Genomic DNA, 20,507 nt, shown 5'->3' on the forward strand with positions numbered 1-20,507 from the left:
ACCTCTACTGCCCTCATTGCGAGTGGCCTCTTAATTCTAATGGGGCCGTTAACAGCTCTTACCAACTGCATCGAAGGAGGAGATACCCGCCCTGGTAATTACTTTAATGTGGAAGGAATATATTTATCTACGTGACTCCGGGCATTATAAAGACAGATGTCCAACCCTTGTCTGGGAGTGCTCTGCCAGGACTTGCCATCGTGGAATCACTAAAAACTCTTCAAAGTAAATTAAGAAACCCCCCCTCCTGCCCCCTCCTTGCCTTTGAATGATCTCCCATTTCGTTCCCTTATTCCAAGTTTCACCATGTGGCTTTTATTTAGTACAACCTACCCGCAAAATAAATCCCAATGGATTCCGAGATAAAAATGGCTCTTTTCTACAACTTTTTTATTTCCATTCCTCTCGCGCATTCCCACAGCACAAGAGCATTAAAGAAATAAAAGGAACATCGGTTTCAGGACAACTGGCTCGTTTTCCAGCATTACTAATTTACCCCCCTTTCTATCGGACTGTTTCCTGTTCAAATAAATGCACCCTCTGGTTAAGTGGCATGTATGGCTTTATTTCTTAATCAGACCTCCAAAACCAGGACAGCATAATAACCAGCCTGGGCATTCGAACGGATTGCAATAACAAGCATTACATCAACAAGTTTTCAGTTTTTAGTGATTTTACACAGATACAGACAGAAAAGGTCTGTTTATGTCGGGTTATATACTGTCAAAAAGTATACGTGCAGAACAACAGTATAGGGAGTTTTAAAAAAGCGATGAGATTTCCTTAAGAAACTACTGATGTTTTTATGTGTTTGCGTTTTCAGGTGGTTTGCTGTCTGTGTATTGTTGTATTACATACAACTGCATATAATTCCGAAACCCAAGAGGTATCCATGTGTGAGAGTACAATACAAGACTTCCCGACAGTTCATAGGCTGTACAACTTTACTGAGGAGTAAGTACCAGGACATCAGAGTACAAAGAGCCAGATTGCAGACTCTTGGAAGCGCTTTTAAGTTTTTCAGATGGATTGGGGCTGTGTTAATAATTTAGCAATATACTGTACATGATTAACAGTGGTCGAAGTGCATTAAAAAAGGATGGGAACTGTGATCCTGAGCCCAATGGGGGCAGTGGATGTAGAGGTGGGATCAAAGGCCTGGCTAAAAAGAACAACATATTCTGTGGCTATTTTGTTAGTATTTCACCCTGAAGTAACTGCACATAAAATAACACACATCTTAAATTAATGATAAATCCAAGTCAAACTAATCAGCGAGATATGCACTTTTTAACATTGGGAAATCTCTATTGGTTAATGCGTTCACTGCAGATACTTTTGTGTGTAACTAGAGAGCCACAGAACTGGATTCTGATTGGTATAGGAGGGAATAGGGGCATGTGCATTTTTAGTGTTATGAGCTCCCAACCTGTGACAGCAAGCTCTGTGACTATGTACAGCATTACACACAGCATAAGATAGGATGCCACAAAGTACAAAAAAAGATTTAGCTTTAAGATTAAAAAAAGTCCTTCTAAAATACAAATCTCAGTAATATGCAGACTGCATCTAGTGCAAACATTTGGTACTCCTATCCATTAAAAGCGCATACTTCACAGCTCAGCTGGTCAACTTACAATTCCTCACAAAAAGAATACTCCACAAATGAATATTTCAATTAAAGACAATACTAGCTCCCAAGCAGCCTTTACCTTTGCATAGTAACCAAAAGCGCACATTTAAATTCTTTTCGGCAGCAGGCACCCTGGAAAAAAGTCATGTTTCTTGTTTATCTGTCAGTCGCTCACTCGACTTCACAGCACTAGAGATTAACCACCCCCCCACCCCCTCTCTCCGCTTGAGTTGCAGCTTGACAAATGAGGAGGCTTGTCAAATGTCGGAATTAAACATCCTGGGACGATTGCCTCTGAACATAGGGGAAGTGCTCTTGTCAAATGATTAAAGTATGGACACGTCGTGCCCCTCAAAACCTGCCCACTTCGATCTCTGATGCTCACAAACATGTTTTAATATCCCTCACACCGGTGTTCCTTTTTTGCCCGCTCACAGTCGCTTTTCTTGTTCGTATTCGAAACTACAGGTGCTCTCCCTACCAACTGCAACACTGCCACTCTTTGATCCACCCAACACATTATTCTCTGATTTCAGCCAAGCATTCCTAGATTTAATTCTCTTCTCTGTGCCCGTCTATTAATCCTGTCATTTTCTCGTTTGTTTTCCTCACTTTTTACTGTTCCTGTCACATTAAAGATGTCTCTGGCTACTTTTTATCATCTCTTCTTACTGTCCACGTCAGTAGCTCTGACTCTTCATCCTGCTCACTTTCTCTTGTCTATTTCGGCAATCTTTCACTTACTTGAATCATACTTCTTGTAACTGCCAATGATTAATCTATTGAAACTTCAACTTTCAACATCTTTTCCTTTTTAAAAGAAAAAGCATTGACAGGACAATAATTTATTGAGTATTGTTGTTGCATGCCAACAAAATTCGATTGCCAGCCAGACCACCTCCCCCAAGTCGGCCTTAGCCTGCTCAGCTTCACTACCCTGAGAGAGTCAAGTGCTACAATGGGGTTCTTGGTTCCCAGTAAAAAGATGGTTGAGTATTTTTTACTGGTGCAGGACTCATATTCTTCACAACTAATAATCCAATTTCTTAAATTATTAAACACAAACACTAAAATACAATCAAGAAATTGCATGCACCTTGTACTATAGGTGCACATAGTAATAGCCTAACCCCAGTCGCACTCAAACTTGAGCAAACAAAAACCGCATTGAAATCTTGCAACAATGGAGTATCTGATTGTGATGTCTCATTTACCCAAGAGCACACCATATCAACCTGTGCGAGTACTGCGCCACTGGAGAATACAGGCAAACCCAACTTTGCACTCACTCCTTCCAGTCCTTTCATAGTCAGTCAACTGAATGTCATTACATAAGGTAACAGTAACAACTGCTATTTACAGTGCTTAGAAGGAGCAGATGTGGTATTTAAAAACCTGATCATTATTCAACATAACCATACTGCTTACAGAATACGAAGCACCGCTGAATTTTTTAACCACTGAACTATTTGTTTCATTAATATAAGCAGTAGAATTTTGTGTATTTCCCATGGAGTAGGTTGAACAAAAAGAGCACAATATGGAGCTTAGGCATATAGGTGGCATGTAACCTTTACCCGCTTGACTTTTACCCTGCAGTGTTCAGCACGCTGGTAAGTGATTTTTATGGGCTTTTACCAGCATCTTTTACCACGTGGTACTTTACTCCGCAGGTAAGCAAATATATATTGTTTAAATAATAATATGTTCATTTTTTTATTTAAAAAAGGGTAAGGTGTGTGTAGTTGTTAAAGGCGTGCAAGGATAATTTTAGGCTTCCGGAGTGGGTACAAGTAAAGGAGGATAACCGTATTTTAAGGTAAAAGGGTGGGTATAGATAATGGTGAAATAGTCGTTTTGGGGTTAAGGGGTGAGTAGAGAAAAGAGGGAGACAAGTGGTCTTAGGGTTAAGGGGTGTGTAGAGGTAAAGGGAGGAGACAGCTGTTTTAAGGTTAAGTAGCAGGTAGAGGTAAAGGGATGTATGGGTGATTTTAGGATAAAGAGGTGGATGGTGGTAGTAGGACAAGTGTTTGTTAGGGTACAGGGGTGGGTAGCTGAAAGGGAGGCAAGGGGTTCATTTCAAAAAAGGGAACGTAGGAGGGTTACCCCGAAAACAGACCAAAAAATGAAAGAGTTTGGGGGTCACACACACAAAACATTAACTCCTTTGAACCAACTCTAATCCATATTTTTCACTCGCTGTCAAGTTTACGAGTATTACTTTTATCTACATCCTTTACTAATTCTATTTCCCCAAAATTGATAATATTACCAAATATTGCTCTGATTCAAGCAGGTCATGTAAAAATATGTACTCCCCCACTGCCCTTATTGGTTTGTATTCCGGGCTAGAGGCTCAGCATTCTGGTATCGATCTACAATTATCATACATCAATGGTGGTCGATCAGAACTAGAATTAAAAGGTAGGGTAGCCGTAAACTCTTACTAGTTCTCCTGCATATGTTTCAATACAACGCAAATTTGCCAGCTTTAGCATAATTTTCGATTGTAGTCTCATGTGCCCAAAGTGGCGTTTAATACAGACAACTCAAGGTATCCCACTAGGCAGGTTTAGAACTTGGCATCATGAACATTTTGAACCTTGATATTATATCCCTGACACACAGGTCTTTGCACCCATTATCATTTAAAATGCTCATGCTAAGTTATAGGCCTTTTAAATTCTGGCACACATTTGGGCATTCTCCTCGCATGCCCCTCTATAAAACTGTCTTGCTGCTCCTATCATTACCTTCTTCAAATAATGTATGTATTCATACAGAGCGACATTCTCAAAAATATCCAATGGTAGGTAAGTGAAAATGCCTTTGTTTCTCCTCTGCAGCACTTAGCAAATATTTGTTCAGATCAAATACACCAACTACATTAAAATGGCCACTCCAACACAAGCTCAGTTTTTAATTTGCCTGCCATCACCAAGGAATCAGAACTCTTAGAAACAAAAGGGAAGTTCATTAACCTACCCAGCTTGATTCCCACCAAAATTCACAAGGCAAGACCGGTTTGAGCAGCTGGTTGGGCCGCACAGCTATCATTGTACGAAGATATATAGTGGCTTACTGATCTAGGAAAATCATGGGCGATTTATCTACAGTCAAAGCTCTGCACAAAGGAAATATCGCACCAGTGGCAGGAAAACTGTTTGACCTCTTATAAGTCTTTGGAAGACTCAACAGACTGACTGAACTGCTTCTGTTGCTTTAAACTGAAGGGAAAGTTGATAGACTGCCATGCTTTCTCAGCGCTGCATAACCAGCTCAAGGACCAGCTACCCAAAGCTGCCACTAGGCTTACAGCTTGAATCCTGGGAGACCAGAGAACTTCACCACTGCCCAACAAGACTCAAAGTACAACTTTGCAGAGAGCACATCACTCACTCATCTGACTTTTGCCGGGGCAGAATGAAGAGAAGATTGCTCGTGCATTCTGCCATGAGTGAGAGTGAAGAGCTCAAACACCTTTGTGAAAACTGCACCATATACTCTTCCTCCTCCTGAGACTAACATTTCCCTGCAAGTCCTGACCATGATACTGGACCTGCCACAATATTTGCATAGTTCCCACCTGGCAGTGAATTCCTGCCATCCGAATGATGTAGCGCTCACCTGCAAGTCTGCTAGAAGAGCAGTCACGTGTCCCAAAATCCTAGGACTGTAGCCATTTCTTAACCCATTGTGTGACACTTCAGCACAGCCCACGCAGGACTCCAACCAAAGTCCAAGCCCTGCTTTAACAGCCAACAGGAGTGCGTAGACGCATTCAACTGAACAGGAAGACGTTTTTCAATTATTCACAGAGGTTTCTAAACTACTGCAGGCCAGATAGTTCATGTGGATCACTTGAGAGAGTTAAACAGTATGCACTTACCTGTGTAGAATGTAGCATGCCTTTGGTGTAAGTGGCATTCTGCTATTCTCATATTGAACCTTTATTGGTGTATAAAAGCATGGAAATAATATATTATCGTGCATCATTCTAGTGTTAACTGTATGTAAGAGTTGCACCAGACACCCTGTTTCAAGAGTAGGCCTAAAAAACCTAAATAATCAAGCAGAAAAGAGAATTTTTTGACAATTAGAGAACTTCCAGGGGAATCTCTTTCTTATAGATTTTGAGCTAAACAGCAATGCATGTTACAAGGAGTCCCGTTGCTCTTGGGTTTTTGGTCCTAGAGAACTGGTCAAATATCCCTCCTCCAAAATATTCACAGTGCCTGGTCATCCGCGAGTCTTTACTTGATGGGTACTAAATCCAGTCCCAGCCTGCCTCTAAGTTGCAATGCATATCCCTGCAACTGGGGAGTACATTCAGCCTCAAGGTACTTTACCACAGGCAATATGAAACTGCTACCACCCCTCCTGCAAACGTATTTCAACATGACAAAATCAAACAGAGCTCACTGCCCAATTTCTGGAGTATCATTATCACGCCTGCAACAACTAGCCAGTCGGTGCTTCAGTGATGTAGACTGTCACACACTGAAAGATTCACACACACACTGACAGACACACATGCACACTGACACGTGTGTCTTCCTTCCCGCCTTTCTATTTTGGGGCTTGCAAGAGAAGCTGTCCTCTTGGCCTTTCCTAACGTCCACAATAAGGATAATGGTAGGAAGTGCCAACTTCATCTCTCATGGTGCATCTCTGCTCTAGGATAAAATTGGAAAATGGGCCAATCTTTGCATTTTTGTGAAGGAAATAGTTCACACGCCTGCTTCGGGTGCAGGTGGCCGAGTCAACAGATCATCTTGCTGTCCTGGGGAGACAGAGAGCTAATCCTATTGCTTGTCTGAAACCAGGCGAGAGATTCGGTCCCTCTTCAATATGGCCTCCTCTTTGCCCTTCTCAACACTCCTGCGGACAGAGCGAGCAAAGCTCCCCAGATAGACCCGGTCCCCACAGCCATATCATGTCTTCCTACCACTAAGCGGGGAATTGAAGAAACCCAAACCTACAGTCCCTTCCGAAATTCTAACTACTAGCAGTTCTAGAAGTACCACCAAATGCCTGCTTGCCTCCTTCCCAAAGACAAGAATCTTATTTTATAAAATATGATATTAATGTACACTGTTACCCAAAATGTCATCTTTTACATCCACCTCCAATGCAGCTCAACAGCTCCCCTTCTATTATTAGAATTTTAACCAAACTCCTGACCAGATCTTGTATTAGTACATTATACTCAAGAAAACATGTTTGGTAGAAGACCAAGAATCACTACTACTAAAGGCCCCAGCTATTTTACTTTGGAAAGGTCCACATGGCGAATATGGCTTTATTTTGCCGTGATGCAACTTGGTTAACTTCGATTGTTAAAAAAAAAATTATATTAGTATTTTACCTGCTGATGTTTCCCTAAATTGCTCACTGGCTTTCTTCTTTCGCCATTTCCAAGGCTTGAAGATTTTTCCGATGGTTGAGAGTTTGCCCTTTCTTTTGAGAGGTGGCGACGGACTTCCGGGGTTTGGTCCATCTGAAGTGGCAATGTGGGGCTTGTCTGGTCCATCAACTGCAGAAAAAGAAAATATACACGATTAGCAAATGAACCAAAACAAGCTCAAATATAAAAGTACTCGGACTGTGTTTTGTCTTTTTCAATGGTTTCTCAGTTTTTCTTTGTTATAACAAAAAAGGTCATTGTCAATAAATGTTCTCAGAAATAGGAGGCATTCGAGAAGTTGAAATGGACTGCATTTGGCCTTAAACTGGTGTTTGAAATCTACTTCTACAAAGCACACTGCAACAAATGATGACATACACCAGCACATATTGGAGACAATGCATTAGTTCAATATTTCACTTGTGCTGCAATGTTCGAGGACGACAATTCCACAACTTGCTGCCAAAATGTTAAAGGGTCATGTTTCAGCCCACTGCTTCCTTCAACTGCCACTGAAAGAGGAGCATGGCTTAGAATAATAATCACTGGTCCATTTAACACATACATTATGTCAATATTCTGCCCCGTATGGTTACTGAAACATTCTTCAAAGACTTATCACATTCTGCATCACCTCTCATCTCCATCACCCTCGTTAACCTTATTCACCTAAAACTCAATCTGAAGAAGCATCAGTACCACACACTATGTCTTTTTCTCTTGGATCACTCTGACAAACACCACCAAGCCACCAACCACATGATTGACAAACCCCTACAGCTAAACCCCACATCTGAGTCAATGTTTCACCATCCTTCCACCTTGGACTACTCCTATAGGACAACACTCTGACACATGAAAGAAAATGGCCTCCAAAATCCGTTGTCAAGACTGACTTATTATATGACACACAACAGCCAGGAAATTATTTGCACAACGCTTGCATGCCACACTGACAGTATGTAAATGTAAATGTGGCGTATTTGTATAGCGCGAACAGTGACCCGGAGGCATCCCGGCGCTTGTACTCCTACCACAAGGGAACCCCTCCTGGCTTTTCCTTGTGGGGTGTCCACTCCTGGGCATCCCATGGTGAAACCAGGCATCCCTTGTGCATCGGGGGCCTTTGTGGAGACTAAGCAAGCTATTGCCCAGAGTTGCAGCGTGGGACCCATGCTTAGAATCGGCACTGAGGTGAGAATATCCGGTCAGAGGAATTTTAAGCCCGAAACCCACCGAGGCGGGAATCGAACCCTGGTCCCTGGTCAGCGTTCTGCATCAAGGTCTGCCGCTCTAAGCATTGAGCCACACTTCTCCACTGAGCCACACTTCTCCTGTCACTAAACAATATTTAACAGCCACGCCCTACAGGAAAAAATGTGTGCGGTGTTCTGCAAAAAGTGGCAAATCCTAAAGTTCTCCACTTTCTTGTACTTTTTTAGTGGTACGGACCGGAGAAACCCACCAGCCTGTTGGTGGTAGGAGGAATTGGTGATGTCAGCTGTTGATCTGCAGTACGACGGTTCTTGGGGAAAACTTGACCGTATACTAAAACAGCCATCGAGTGCACCTACTCTCTGGACAAGAATGTTACAGATTTTAACGAAATCTATTAAACAAAAACAGTGTTTTGAATTATAGCAGAGAATGCCCAAGTGGGCACTAAATTGCATTATGAATTCTGGGTATATTAAAGGATTTCTTTAGTATCAAGAGTCCAAAGAGTTCCCCGAGAAACTAAGAATAGGCAGATAAAGATGGGTCACAAAACATGTTAAATTTTTCCAAAAAAAGGTCTAGAGAGAGCTCGATTATATTAGACATAATGATTCGGCGACAGCATTTATTCACAAACGTTATCTAAGAACTGCACTTCCTCAGGCGGACACCTTCCTGTCCAAGGCAGCTTACATTAGATATTCTTTTGTTATAAATTCAGATTAAAGTTTGATAAAAACCATACATTCCTACATAGTTGTCAATTGAGAGCTTATAATGAAAACATTCCTTTTCCGGGTTTAGTTGGACAGGATGAGACCATGTTACGGGATTACTCAATTTTTCCATTTACAAACCCGGGTGAAATTACGTAAAATGTATCTTTAAAGGCAGCTGCTTTTCAGTCTGTTCACTGATTGTGTCCCTTTGCTTTTTCTGCATGTTAAATTGATCGAGTTCTTTAGGTCACCTCCATATTCATAGGGAGAAGGGGACACGAAAGAGAAAACATTAAAATAAGATATTTAAATAGGGAACGCTCCTCTCTGGCCACACAATGGAAGCGCAGAGTTCAAAAGAAGGCAAAAGCAAATCGTCAACACGTGTTATAACCAGTGTTTTCCCTTTTTCACAGAAGTGGGTTTGAAGTGCAAAACGCCCTTTCCTTCTGACGAAGGTGGGAGATTTGTCGACCGGTCGTAGGCATGCTGTGTTGGTACGTACTGGTGAAGTCAGTGCTTTAAATGGGGAAAAATAAGTCCAGGTACTCATCAAATTGAGCTAGAGGCGTGGCTAGTGGGCGGGGTTAGAGGCGGAGCGAGACATGATGATGTAAAAACACTTCTATTGAGTATTCCTGTTGTCCTTGCATTGTCCTGGATAGTGGTCTAAAACTTTCCATTCCTAAATACTGACGGTGCTCAGACTTAAAGCCATGCCTGTAGGGATAGTTTACACATATGGGGCTTCTCCCTGTTTACCAACCATGCCAGCAGTTATCCGGATTTGTCACCCTCTGTCAGTACTGTGTGTGTGCGCGTATTTGTCCAGCCTTGCCTTTACATCCACCACCCGTCTGGCGGTGTTCAATAATTGCCTAGGCCCATCTGGCTCGCCGTATGGCGATTCCCCAGACTCACTTGTTCCTTCTCTAGGTCCTTTAATTCTAGTTCTAGTTGTCTTGGTACTCCAGCCACTCTGGTCATGCCCTCTCTTTGCAGCGCAACCTTATAAGCCTCATATTCCACTGCTCTAGTCACTGTGGGAAACCTGTTTGCACAGAAAAAATGCAGAGTGTACCCCTTAATGTATGTGCGAAAAGCACCACCCATCAGGCACATTCATTCACAATTTCCACAACAGGATTTTCAGTCTAATCCACCCAGCGTAGAGAGTCGGGATTAGAGGTGAGTGGTCTGACAAATATCTATTTAGGTTGGCTGAGGAAGCATACCAATTCAAATCTTTTGTCTTCCCCAACACATAATCTATACGAGTATATCCCCTGTGTACAGGCGGATATAATGAGAACATTTTGTCTCTCTGGTGATGATGACTCCTGTCTCCAAACATCTAATTGTTGCTGCCATATGGGGTCTGCATGTACCGTTCAGGAGTACACCTAGCGCCAACCACGTCCCTACCCCTCTCCTATGGTTAGAGTGTGTAGCACTGTACAAATTACATAGCTTTTCTACCTCGTTCTATAAAAGGTGTGTTTCCAGCAACATAACTATGCAGGCCTGATACCGTTTAAGATGGTATTCACCTGTTACAACGCATTTTTTACAACGCACTACCACTACAACGCAGGCATTACAACGCATACCATTACAACGCATAGCGCTGGGGGGCGCTCTAGGATAAGAGGTAAGTTTAATTTACTATCCAACACCTTCCCTAGGGTCCACGGGGACTGGAGTTAGAATAGTAAATTATACTTACCACTATCCAGCACCCCAAAGCGCTATGCGTTGTAGTGGTATGCGTTGTGAATACCGCGTTGTAATGGTATGCGGAGTAAAAGTATGCGTTGTAACGTCATACATCCGTTTAAGATAGGATAACACTCTGTATCTTTTGGGTATCCTTTGAGACCACATACATTCCGGAATGTTAGCACATTAACCATAGTCATGGACATGGCCCATGTGAAGTGTCCAGCAGGTTTGGGCCCTGCCCAATTCCCTCACTTCTCCCCCACCCACCAACTCCAGCATCCCACATCAGAAGTCATTTCTCTTTAAACCAGAAAAATGACTTAAAGAGCAGCCCCTCAGGCGGTACCTAAATATCCCAACATGTGGCCCGACGAAGTGTATCGACGAGGCCTTCTGTCTAGAATGCAATCGTGTACTGGGCTGATTCTTCTAGCAGTATGCAGAGTGGAGCTGCAGGGGATCTAAGAAGGGGCGAGAAACAACAAAGCCTCATTAAAAAGCAATTGGTCTTTTAAAGACCTGTGTAGTGCTCGGGTGCGGCTGTGATTGCTCCCTGGAAGCTGTCTCAGCCGGGCTGCCACACGACAGGGGAGGGGGTGTCTGAAGCCCTTTGATCCCAATGGGCTTGCGCGCCTGATGAGAACCTAACACTGCAGGAGCCCCCCAGCGCAGAAATACACAGGCTGCTGCCAGCCAGAGCGGCACCTCAACAAGCACGATTTGTTGCATGTACCCGTACTTCAGGGCGTACCAGTACTCTCCTTCCCCGAAAACTAAGTTCCGGTACTCAGGGGGATTAAACTGAGAAGTGCCGTACTCAGTACCGGTGAGTACCGGCCCATTTAAAGCACTGGGTGAAGTGCATTTCATATTGCTGCTTTCCTAATCTCAGAGTTCATGCACTTGGAAAAGTTTAACTATGGTGCTAAAATATATGAATGAATGAGGAATAGCATACCACCTGCATGGGTTCCACTAACAAATGCAGAATGCGGCTCTGAGGTACTATGCACTTAACAAGCACTATCCCACCATCCAAAAAGAACACAATATAATTAAAACTGATCATCATGCACTGCCATCTCGGAGGGCTCTAAATAGCAGCGGTGTCAGACCTGGCATCTTTTTGCTTGTTTCCCTGTCTTTTTGCCTCCTGACCTCCTGTTTTTGATGGTATGCAGGACTTTGTTTTTTGCTGGTTTAGTGTCTCTGTGCATTTTTTCACTGCTATTCAGTACTAAAGTGCAAGTGCTCCTACTGTAAATTATGTTACGATTAGTTTTCCATGATTGGGATATTTGAATTCCTAGTACGTCCCTAGTGCAGTGCACTGTGTGTGCCCAGGACCTGTAAATCATGTGCTACTAGTGGGCTTGCAGCACTGGTTGTGCCACCCACACAAGAAACCTTTCAAATGTGTATCAGACCTGCCACTGCAGTGTCTGTGCGCCGTTTTTACTCCCATGTCGACCTGGCAAGTTCACCCACTTGCCAGGTCCTAACCTTCCTATTTTATACATGTAAGACACCCCTCAGGTAATTCCAAGGTACGCCCATGGACAGGGGGCAGTGAATGTGAAAAGTAGGACATGTACCGGAGTGTTTTACATGGCCTGATAGTGAAATTCTGTGTATTTTGTTTTACATGGGAAACAGTCGGAACAACGCAAGCAGAGCCACACGTGTTCCAACTTCGGAAGCCTTACGACGCATATGCCTTAACCACATATATGCATGGTTAAGGCAGTGGGCGGTCTAGCTGCTGGCTGGATCGGGAGAGGACCCGATGCAGTGAGCTGAGTGGAGCTGGGGTCGGAGTAAGTATGGTTTTGAAAAGGGGGATGTCAGGGTAGTTTTCAGGGCTGGGGGATTGGGGTAGTTAACAGGTCTCTGGTAGGTTTTAGGGCTGGGGAAGGGGTCGTTTTCAGGGCTGGGAGAGTTTTTTTTGTTTTTTTGGAGGGAGGGAATAGCTTTAGGTGTCATGGCAGGGATTTGGGGGAGCATTTTAGGGCTCAGGGTGGGAGGCGGGGATTGCAATACTTTTTAGGATTTAGGGGGCAGGGTAGTTTTTAGGGCTCAGGGGGATTGGGTAGCTTTTAGGGCTAGGGGGCAGAGAAGTATTTAGGACTTGGAGGAGGTGTTTAGTTTTCAGGAGGGAAGGGGTCCTTTTAGGGCTCGGCGGAGCTGAGCTCGGGGGGTCAAGACTTACCTGTCAAATCTTTACCACGGATAGCTCTATACCATACATGCCTTAACAACGCATAATTTGTATAGGTATATTCGTGGTTAAGACTTTCGTTGTTGAGACTGCATGGAACCTGCATGAATGGTAAATGCATGCATGGTTACATCACACAATTGTTTTTCACTGTTGAAAGGCTGCCTGTTCCAAAGGCTATCATGGTAGCTTAACGGTAACATTTTACAAGCATAATTTTCCACTGGGACAATATAGAAAATTTGAGTTTAGGCTTCCTGAACTCAGAATTTAAAAATACATCTTTTAGTAAAGATGATTATTATATTGTGTGTTTGAAAAGGCCACTTTTAGAAAGTGGGAATTTTCTTGCTTAACCATCCTGTGTGTCTCTGCCTGTTTGTGTTTCACCATCTGGGTTGAGAGTGACAGGAGCTGGGGATGTGCATTCACACTAGACAGACACAAGGGGAAGGTTGAAGTGTTTCATGCCTTTCCTGGGTGATTCATAGCCAGGCTGAATAGACCTGGCTGCATTTAGAGTAGTGGGATGAGTCATCGCTTGCATCTGAATGAGGGAGTAGTTTCTTTTCTGTAACTCCAGTTCTGTAGTAGGGGTATCTCTGTTATAGTCATAATCTAGTGAATAGTCCCGCCCATGTGCGTGGACCCCGGAGCAATCAAAAATAATCTCTTAAAGTGTCGAAAAAATGCAGAACTGCATAGACACTGAAGAGAGAATTTAAAGACATATAATGCAGCCTATAAACAGGCTACACTGTCCAGTACTTCAACTAGAAATTCCACCAAAAATCCACAAAACAGCCAAGCCTGTCCAGATTTCCCTTGCCTTCAGCAAAAACCCCTCTGGAATGATAGAGAGGAAGAGGACAGATAAGCCCCATAGGCTGCCATTATGTGGCTCAGAACAGGATACTGTTCCTTTAAGAGAACTTTCCAGAACTTCACAGTATCCCAGAATGCCCTGCAGGTCCCTCTTACTTTCAGTTCTTTTTGAAGGCGTAACACGCCAGACCTGTAGCATTCCTTACATGAAAATCTCTCCACCGGGGAGGAGGGCGGGCGCTTATGACTATAACAGAGATACCCCTACTACAGAACTGGAGTTACAGAAAAGAAACTACTCCTTCTGTAGTAGGGGATCTCTGTGTATAGTCATAATCTAGTGAATAGAATGGCAAGCCCATCCCCACACCAAAGCGGCGGTGGAGAAAAGAAATCAACACCACTATTGTGCGAACAAATTCCGCAGCGAAGCCTGTCCAACCTGAGCATCCGCCCTGGCATCAGTGTCCAGACAGTAATGCTTAGCAAAGGTATGAACCGACTTCCAAGTGGCGGCCTTGCAAATTTCTGCAATCGGCACATTACGGAGCAAGGCTGTCGTGGCAGCCTTGCCCCTGGTGGAATGAGCCTTAGGCTTACCTCCTAAGGTCTTATTAGCTTTCTGGTAACACAGTTGTATGCAGGACACAATCCACCTAGAGATGGACTGCTTAGAGGTCGCAAGACCCGTCCTGACCGATCCATAATTGATAAACAATTGGTCTGACCTACGAATACCTTTGGTCTTATCCAGATAAAATTTCAACACCCTCCTAATATCCAGGGAATGTAAAGACCTTTCCGCTGGAGATGAAGGGTTCTGAAAAAACGTAGGCAAAGTTATAGTCTGGTTGACATGAAAATCAGAAATAACCTTGGGAATTAATTTAGGGTGAGTACGCATAACAACCTTAGCAGCATGAAATACAGTATAAGGTTCATTACAACACACCGCCTGAATTTCACTCACCCTGCGGGCCGATGTAATGGCCACGAGGAACGCCGCCTTCCAGGACAGGTGCTGCAACGAAGCATTATGAATGGGTTCAAAAGGCTCCTTCATCAAACTGGACAGCACCACATTCAATTCCCATGAAGGTGAAGGAAGCCTGACAGGAGGGAACACTTTCTTCAAGCCTTCCAAAAAGTCTTTGATCACAGGGATCTAGAAGAAGGAAGTCTGTGAAGGGCTTTTCCTGTAGGCAGTCAATGCAGCGAGATGAACCTTAATGGAATGAACATTAAGGCCAGACCGCGCCAAATGCATAAGGTAAGGAAGGATGACATCTTCCTTGCACGTCGTTGGGTCAAAGTTCCTGGACACACACCAGATACAAAACCTCTTCCACTTGTAAGCATAAGAAGTCCGAGTGGAAGGTCTCTTAGACTCCTTCAGTATGTCCATGCAATGTTCGGGCAGATTCAAATGGCCATATTGCACTCTCTCAGGAGCCATGCCGCCAAACTCAAGGACAAGAGGTTGGGGTGCAACATCTGCCCCCCGAACTTCGTGAGAAGGTCCGGCCTGCCCGGCAGCCGTATGTGTGGAAGGAGAGACCGGTGTAGAAGGTCCGTGAACCACCACTGTCTGGGCCATTCCGGGGCAATCAGGATCATCCGTGCCCTGGACCGGGACAGCTTGATGAGTACCGCTGGAATCAGGGGAATGGACGGAAAAGCGTAAACAAAGCTGTTCGACCAGTTGATCCAGAGTGTATTCCCCAGCGTCCCTTGCTGGTAGTACCTGGAGGCGAAGTCTCAGCATTTGCTGTTTTCGGCGGTGGCGAACAGATCTACATCTGGAGTCCCCCAACTTTCGAAGACTTCTCCTAGTACGTCGTCGTTTATGACCCATTCGTGGTTTTCCTGAATCAGTCTGCTCAGTGCGTCTGCCTGAACATTCTGCACACCTGGTAGATGGGTAGCCGTTATCATCAATCCTCTGGCCAGAAGCCAGCGCCAGATCGTCTGCGCCTCCCGAGACAGAGTGCGCGATCTCTTCCCCCCCCTGCTTGTTGAGGTAATACATCGTGGTGGTATTGTTCGTCTGTACAAGCAGAGAGTTGGTCTGGAAGGACGGAAGAAAGGCCTTCAGTGCCAAGTGAACAGCTCTGAGTTCCAGGAAATCTGATGTGATCCGTGGACTCCATCTGAGACCACATTCCTTGAATCGGTAAGTCTCCCGAATGCGCTCCCCAGCCTTGGAGAGAAGCATCCGTCACGATAGTCTGAGTAGGGATGTCCTTGTGGAAGGGAACCCCTCTGAGGAGATTCTCCGCTGAACACCAACCCTTCAGAGACAGAAGAGCATGCAGAGACAGTCGTATCTTGTCGTCCCAAGATCCTTTCCTCTGGTCCCATTGGTCCTCCAAGCACTCCTGCAGAGGTCTCATGTGTAGCCGTGCGTGAGGAGTGAGGAAGATACAAGAGGCCATCGACCCCAGTAGAGAAGACACCGTCCTCACTGTTGTAGATGGAGCGGTCATAAGAGCCTGAGCCTTCCGAAGGATCGATCGTTGTCGCTCCTCCGAAGGAGACACGCTTGCTGACAGCGTATTGATGGTGGCTCCCAAGTATTGAATGCACTGGACCGGGATCGGGACAGACTTGGACATGTTGATGTGCAACCCCAACTTGTTCAAGAGAACACATGTCTTCTGGAAGTCTGCCTGAGCTTCCGAGAAGGAGGAGGCCTTGATCATTTCACACAAAAGATAGAGGGGAGGGCCCAAGGGGATGTTTAAAGACTCCACACTACTATAACCCCTTAATACAAACTTATAACAACAGAAAATAGTAGTGGGTCTATTGAACAATTAGCTTAAATAAGTGTCTGCAAGGGTAGGCAAGATCTAAGTCAAAAAATTGAGCATCTTTCCTGTGTGGAAAAAATACCCATCAGCTGTCGATCCTGGGCGCCCTGTTCATCATTTGGGTTTCCTTCACACCGGAAGGTAGGTTTAAGGCCCATAGTGATGAATGAGATGAAAAACCTTTTTCTTGTTCTTTTGTATCAGGGTTAGGAAGGACAACTTAGGAGCAGTGCATATGTGAAGTGAAAGGGTGTGAACTGTGAATGAGAACAGATAAAATTAGGTAAAAAGAAAGGCAAACAGACTTTAATAAACACCTTTCTATTCCTAGTGTAAAAAAGCGTGCGATGTAAGTGGTTTTAACAAATAGCCACTATATTTTATACGTGGTCAACATGTTTCTGCAGACTTAATTATGGATCCTCTCAGGTATCCTGCTTTCTTCAGGACCTTTTTCGCGACTGCTCATTAAAAGCTAAACAGATGAGAAAACTATCACCTGGGTATTTTAACAATACATCTTTCTCCTACCACAGGGGAGACAGCCCGGAAGGACGTCTGGAGTACCGACTGGATGTGCGGGGCTCCATGTACCTGAGCTGTGGCCAGGTGGGGTGCAGTGATTCTCTCCTACAACTGTGGTAGGAGAAAGATGTATTGTTAAAATACCCAGGTGGTTTTTCATCTCATTCATCACTATGGGCCTTAAACCTACCTTCCCGGTGTGAAGGAAACCCAAATGATGTACAGGGCGCCCAGGATCGACAGCTGATGGGTATTTTTTCCACACAGAAAAGATGCTAAATTTTTTGACTTAGATCTTGTCTACCTTTGCAGACACTTACTTAAGCTAATTGTTCAATAGACCCACTACTATTTTCTGTTATAAGGAGGCCTTGATCAACCAATCGTCCAGGTACGGGTAGACAAACACCTTATTCTTCCTGAGGTGTGCCGCTACCACTGCCATGCACTTCGAGAAAGTCCTGGGCGCAGATTTCAGCCCGAATGGCAGCACTGTGTATTGATAATGGTTGATGCCGACTTGAAATCGCAGAAACTTCCTGTGTTTGTACGCGATGGGCACGTGGAAGTAAGCATCCTGTAGGTCTATGGCCGTAAAGCCAGTCCCCCTGTTGCAACTGAGGATAAATCTGATGCAACGACAGCATGCGAAACTTTTCTCTGCGAATCCACTTGTTCGCCTGCCGCAAGTCCAGAATGGGCCTGAACTCGTTCTTGTCCTTCTTGCGAACCAGGAAGAACCGGGAGTACAGACATCTTACTCTTTGAGACAGAGGTACGTCTTCTATCGCCCTTTTCCTTAACAGGATATCCGCCTCCGCCTGGAGCTCGCGCAGTTGATACTGCGAGCTGACCGGATGGATCGCTGGAGGAGGGCTGATGAACCGAAGACTGTATCCAATGCAAACAATATTCAGCACCCACTTGTCCTGAGTAATTTTTCTCCACTCTGCCAGAAAAAATTGAACGCTTCCCCCCACCGGAGCGGGTAACGGATGAAGGGGAAGTAACTGCTCAGGGTCGAGACCCGGCCGGGCCCTTGTTCGCGGTAGAGGACTGTTGTCACCCTCTACCCTTCTGACGCTTCTGGAAGGGTCTCCGGAACTGCTGCTGTTGTTGCTGCTGCTGTCCCGAAGACTGCCCCCGTCCTCTTCCTTGTGCGCCATAGCGCCTCTGGAAAGGCCTGAAGGATTTCTTCTCTTTGGGCTTCTCCAAGCCCACAGCCGTCAGGGTCTCCGCCTCCGCCTTCATGCGGGCCATCTCATCATCTGCTTGTTTTCCGAAAAGGGTCTCCCCGGAAAAGGGCAGATTGGCCACCCGCTGCTGGGCCTCCGGCTTGAGTGACGTGAGCCGTAGCCAGGCATGCCGCCGTTGATTGATTCCTTGGCAGTAACCATGTGCGGCCAACAGGGAGGCGTCCGCCGCTGCACTGATCACCTGGTTTGATACCAGCATCCCTTCCTTGAGGATCTCCTGGAAGTCCCCCTCTTGTCTCTTGGTAGCAGTTCCACGAACTGTTGTAGGGAGTCCCACAGCGCCCAGTCGTAACGGCCCAGCAGAGCTGTATCGCTGGCAGCCTTCATGGCTGCGGAAGCGGTCCCACACGCTTTCCTACCCGCCGAGTCGATCCATTGACTCTCTTTATCTGGCGGCACTGTGGACGACGGGGAGGTAGAATGCAATTTCCTGGCCGCCGTCACTATCACGGAATCCGGTACCGGATCCACTCTCAGAAAGGCAGGGTCCGAATCCGGGGCCCTCTACTTCTCTAGAAGCCGGGACGGAGCGGCCTTCACCACCGCTGGCGTGAGGAACAGCTCCTCCGCAGGTTCCTTCAATCCAGGTACCAGAGGCAGAAGAGGGCGAGTTAAGTGCTTCTTGTGAAGCGTCTCGAATATCACGGACGTCGTAGGTGTTGGAGCCGTCACCGTGATACCTAGCTTCGCAGCTCCCCTCAGGAGAACTTCCTGGAATGTGGCAATGTCGTCCACTGGAGAGATCCTGGTCTCAGGAGAGTCCGATAAGGTCGGCGAGTAGGAATGGGTTCTGTAAGAGTCCGTGCGTGACCTAGACTCCCGCCTCCTATGGCGACGCCTAGATCTGGTGGAGGATCTATGTCGACTCCTTGATGTTCCTCTCTGTCCGGAGCGTGAACGGGACCTCCTCGGCCGAGGACGATCAATCGGGTCAACCGTAACGGGTGACTTGGGTTTGGACAGAGCCTTCGTTCTAGGTGTACCCTTGGGAGGCGTCGGAAGCTTAGGTAACTAAGTCGACCTCGGAGGAACCGGAGGTGGCTTCTCAGGCAACCCTGACCCATGTTGCGGTGGAGGCAACGGAGGCGTAGTAGGCGTCCTCGGAGGGGAACCCCTCGGTAACGGAGGAGGGGGAGTCATCTTCCCCGACAAGGTATACACCTCGGAATACACCGAGTGCGGCGAACCCCCATCTCTTCCAGCCTGGGACATAGGGGAACCTCCCACGGCGTCAGGTCTCCTTCCACCTCTGTTCGGCGTCGAAGAACGGCGACCATACGGCGAGCGTCGGACCCTGGACGTCTAACGTCTTTTCCTCGGCGTCAAACGCCTCCTGCGCCTCGACGGCGACCTTCTGTGCCTCGACGGCGACCTTTTGCGCCTCGACGGCGAACCTCGGTGCCTCGACGGCGACCTCCTGTGCCTCGACGGCGACCTCCTGTGCCTCGACGGCGACCTGGGCCTCGACGGCGACCTTGGCGGCGAGGACCTCAACGACGACGTCCGCCTCCTCTTCGCCGACGGCGAATGGCGGTATCGCCTCGACGGCGAGCGCCGACGCCTGGCTCATCGACGTCGATCGCTCAACGTCGACGCCGACGAGGAAACAGTCACCGGAGACTTCGAAGGTCTAAGGATATCCCTCGACGTCGAGCCTCGACGTTGTTTCGTCTCCGACGATGGGGAACAGACCGCAGTCATTCCTCTCGACGCCGTAGTGGGCGCAATGGACCCAGGCGGAGAATCGTGACGCTTGCTGATCTTCCTGCCCCTGGGGAGCCCCCCAGGGGCCTCAGCATGGGCAGAAGAAGCCCCTTCAGACCCACCTTGAGCCTTCAGTCTTCTTTCTTCGAGACCCTGAAGTCTGATCTTCTTCCTTTCCCTCAGGATCCTTCCAGAGAAGCCTTGGCAGATAACACACTCCTCTGGAACATGAGAAGCTGGAAGGCAGAGGATACACACCTCATGGTGGTCCGACCTGGCCTTTTTCCCGGAGCACTCCGGGCATTTGTCGAATAATGCAGGCATATTCGACAAAAAACAGAGTGAGAAACCAAGAAGAAAAGTTCCACAGCACAATAAAGTACTAAAACTTCGAAATTAGTGAAAAAACACCAAATAAGTCCCAAAAAAGGGAGAGCTCAATGCTCCAGGGTCCTGCTAGCAGGAGC

General features: G+C 46.1%; 1 protein-coding gene across 3 annotated transcripts in view; it reads right to left on the minus strand.

Annotated features, from left to right (window-relative positions):
• Positions 1-20,507, minus strand: part of PHACTR2 (phosphatase and actin regulator 2) — a 553,469-nt gene that overhangs the window by 361,286 nt on the left and 171,676 nt on the right. For all 3 annotated transcript variants that reach the window (XM_086927168.1, XM_086927167.1, XM_086927166.1), the window contains exon 2: positions 7,002-7,169. In XM_086927168.1, the coding sequence (XP_086783294.1) occupies positions 7,002-7,169 (168 nt within the window). The remainder of the gene's footprint in view (positions 1-7,001; positions 7,170-20,507) is intronic.

Source organism: Lissotriton vulgaris, chromosome 6 (genome assembly GCF_964263255.1).
Source record: "Lissotriton vulgaris chromosome 6, aLisVul1.2, whole genome shotgun sequence".
Lineage (NCBI taxonomy): Eukaryota > Metazoa > Chordata > Amphibia > Caudata > Salamandridae > Lissotriton > Lissotriton vulgaris.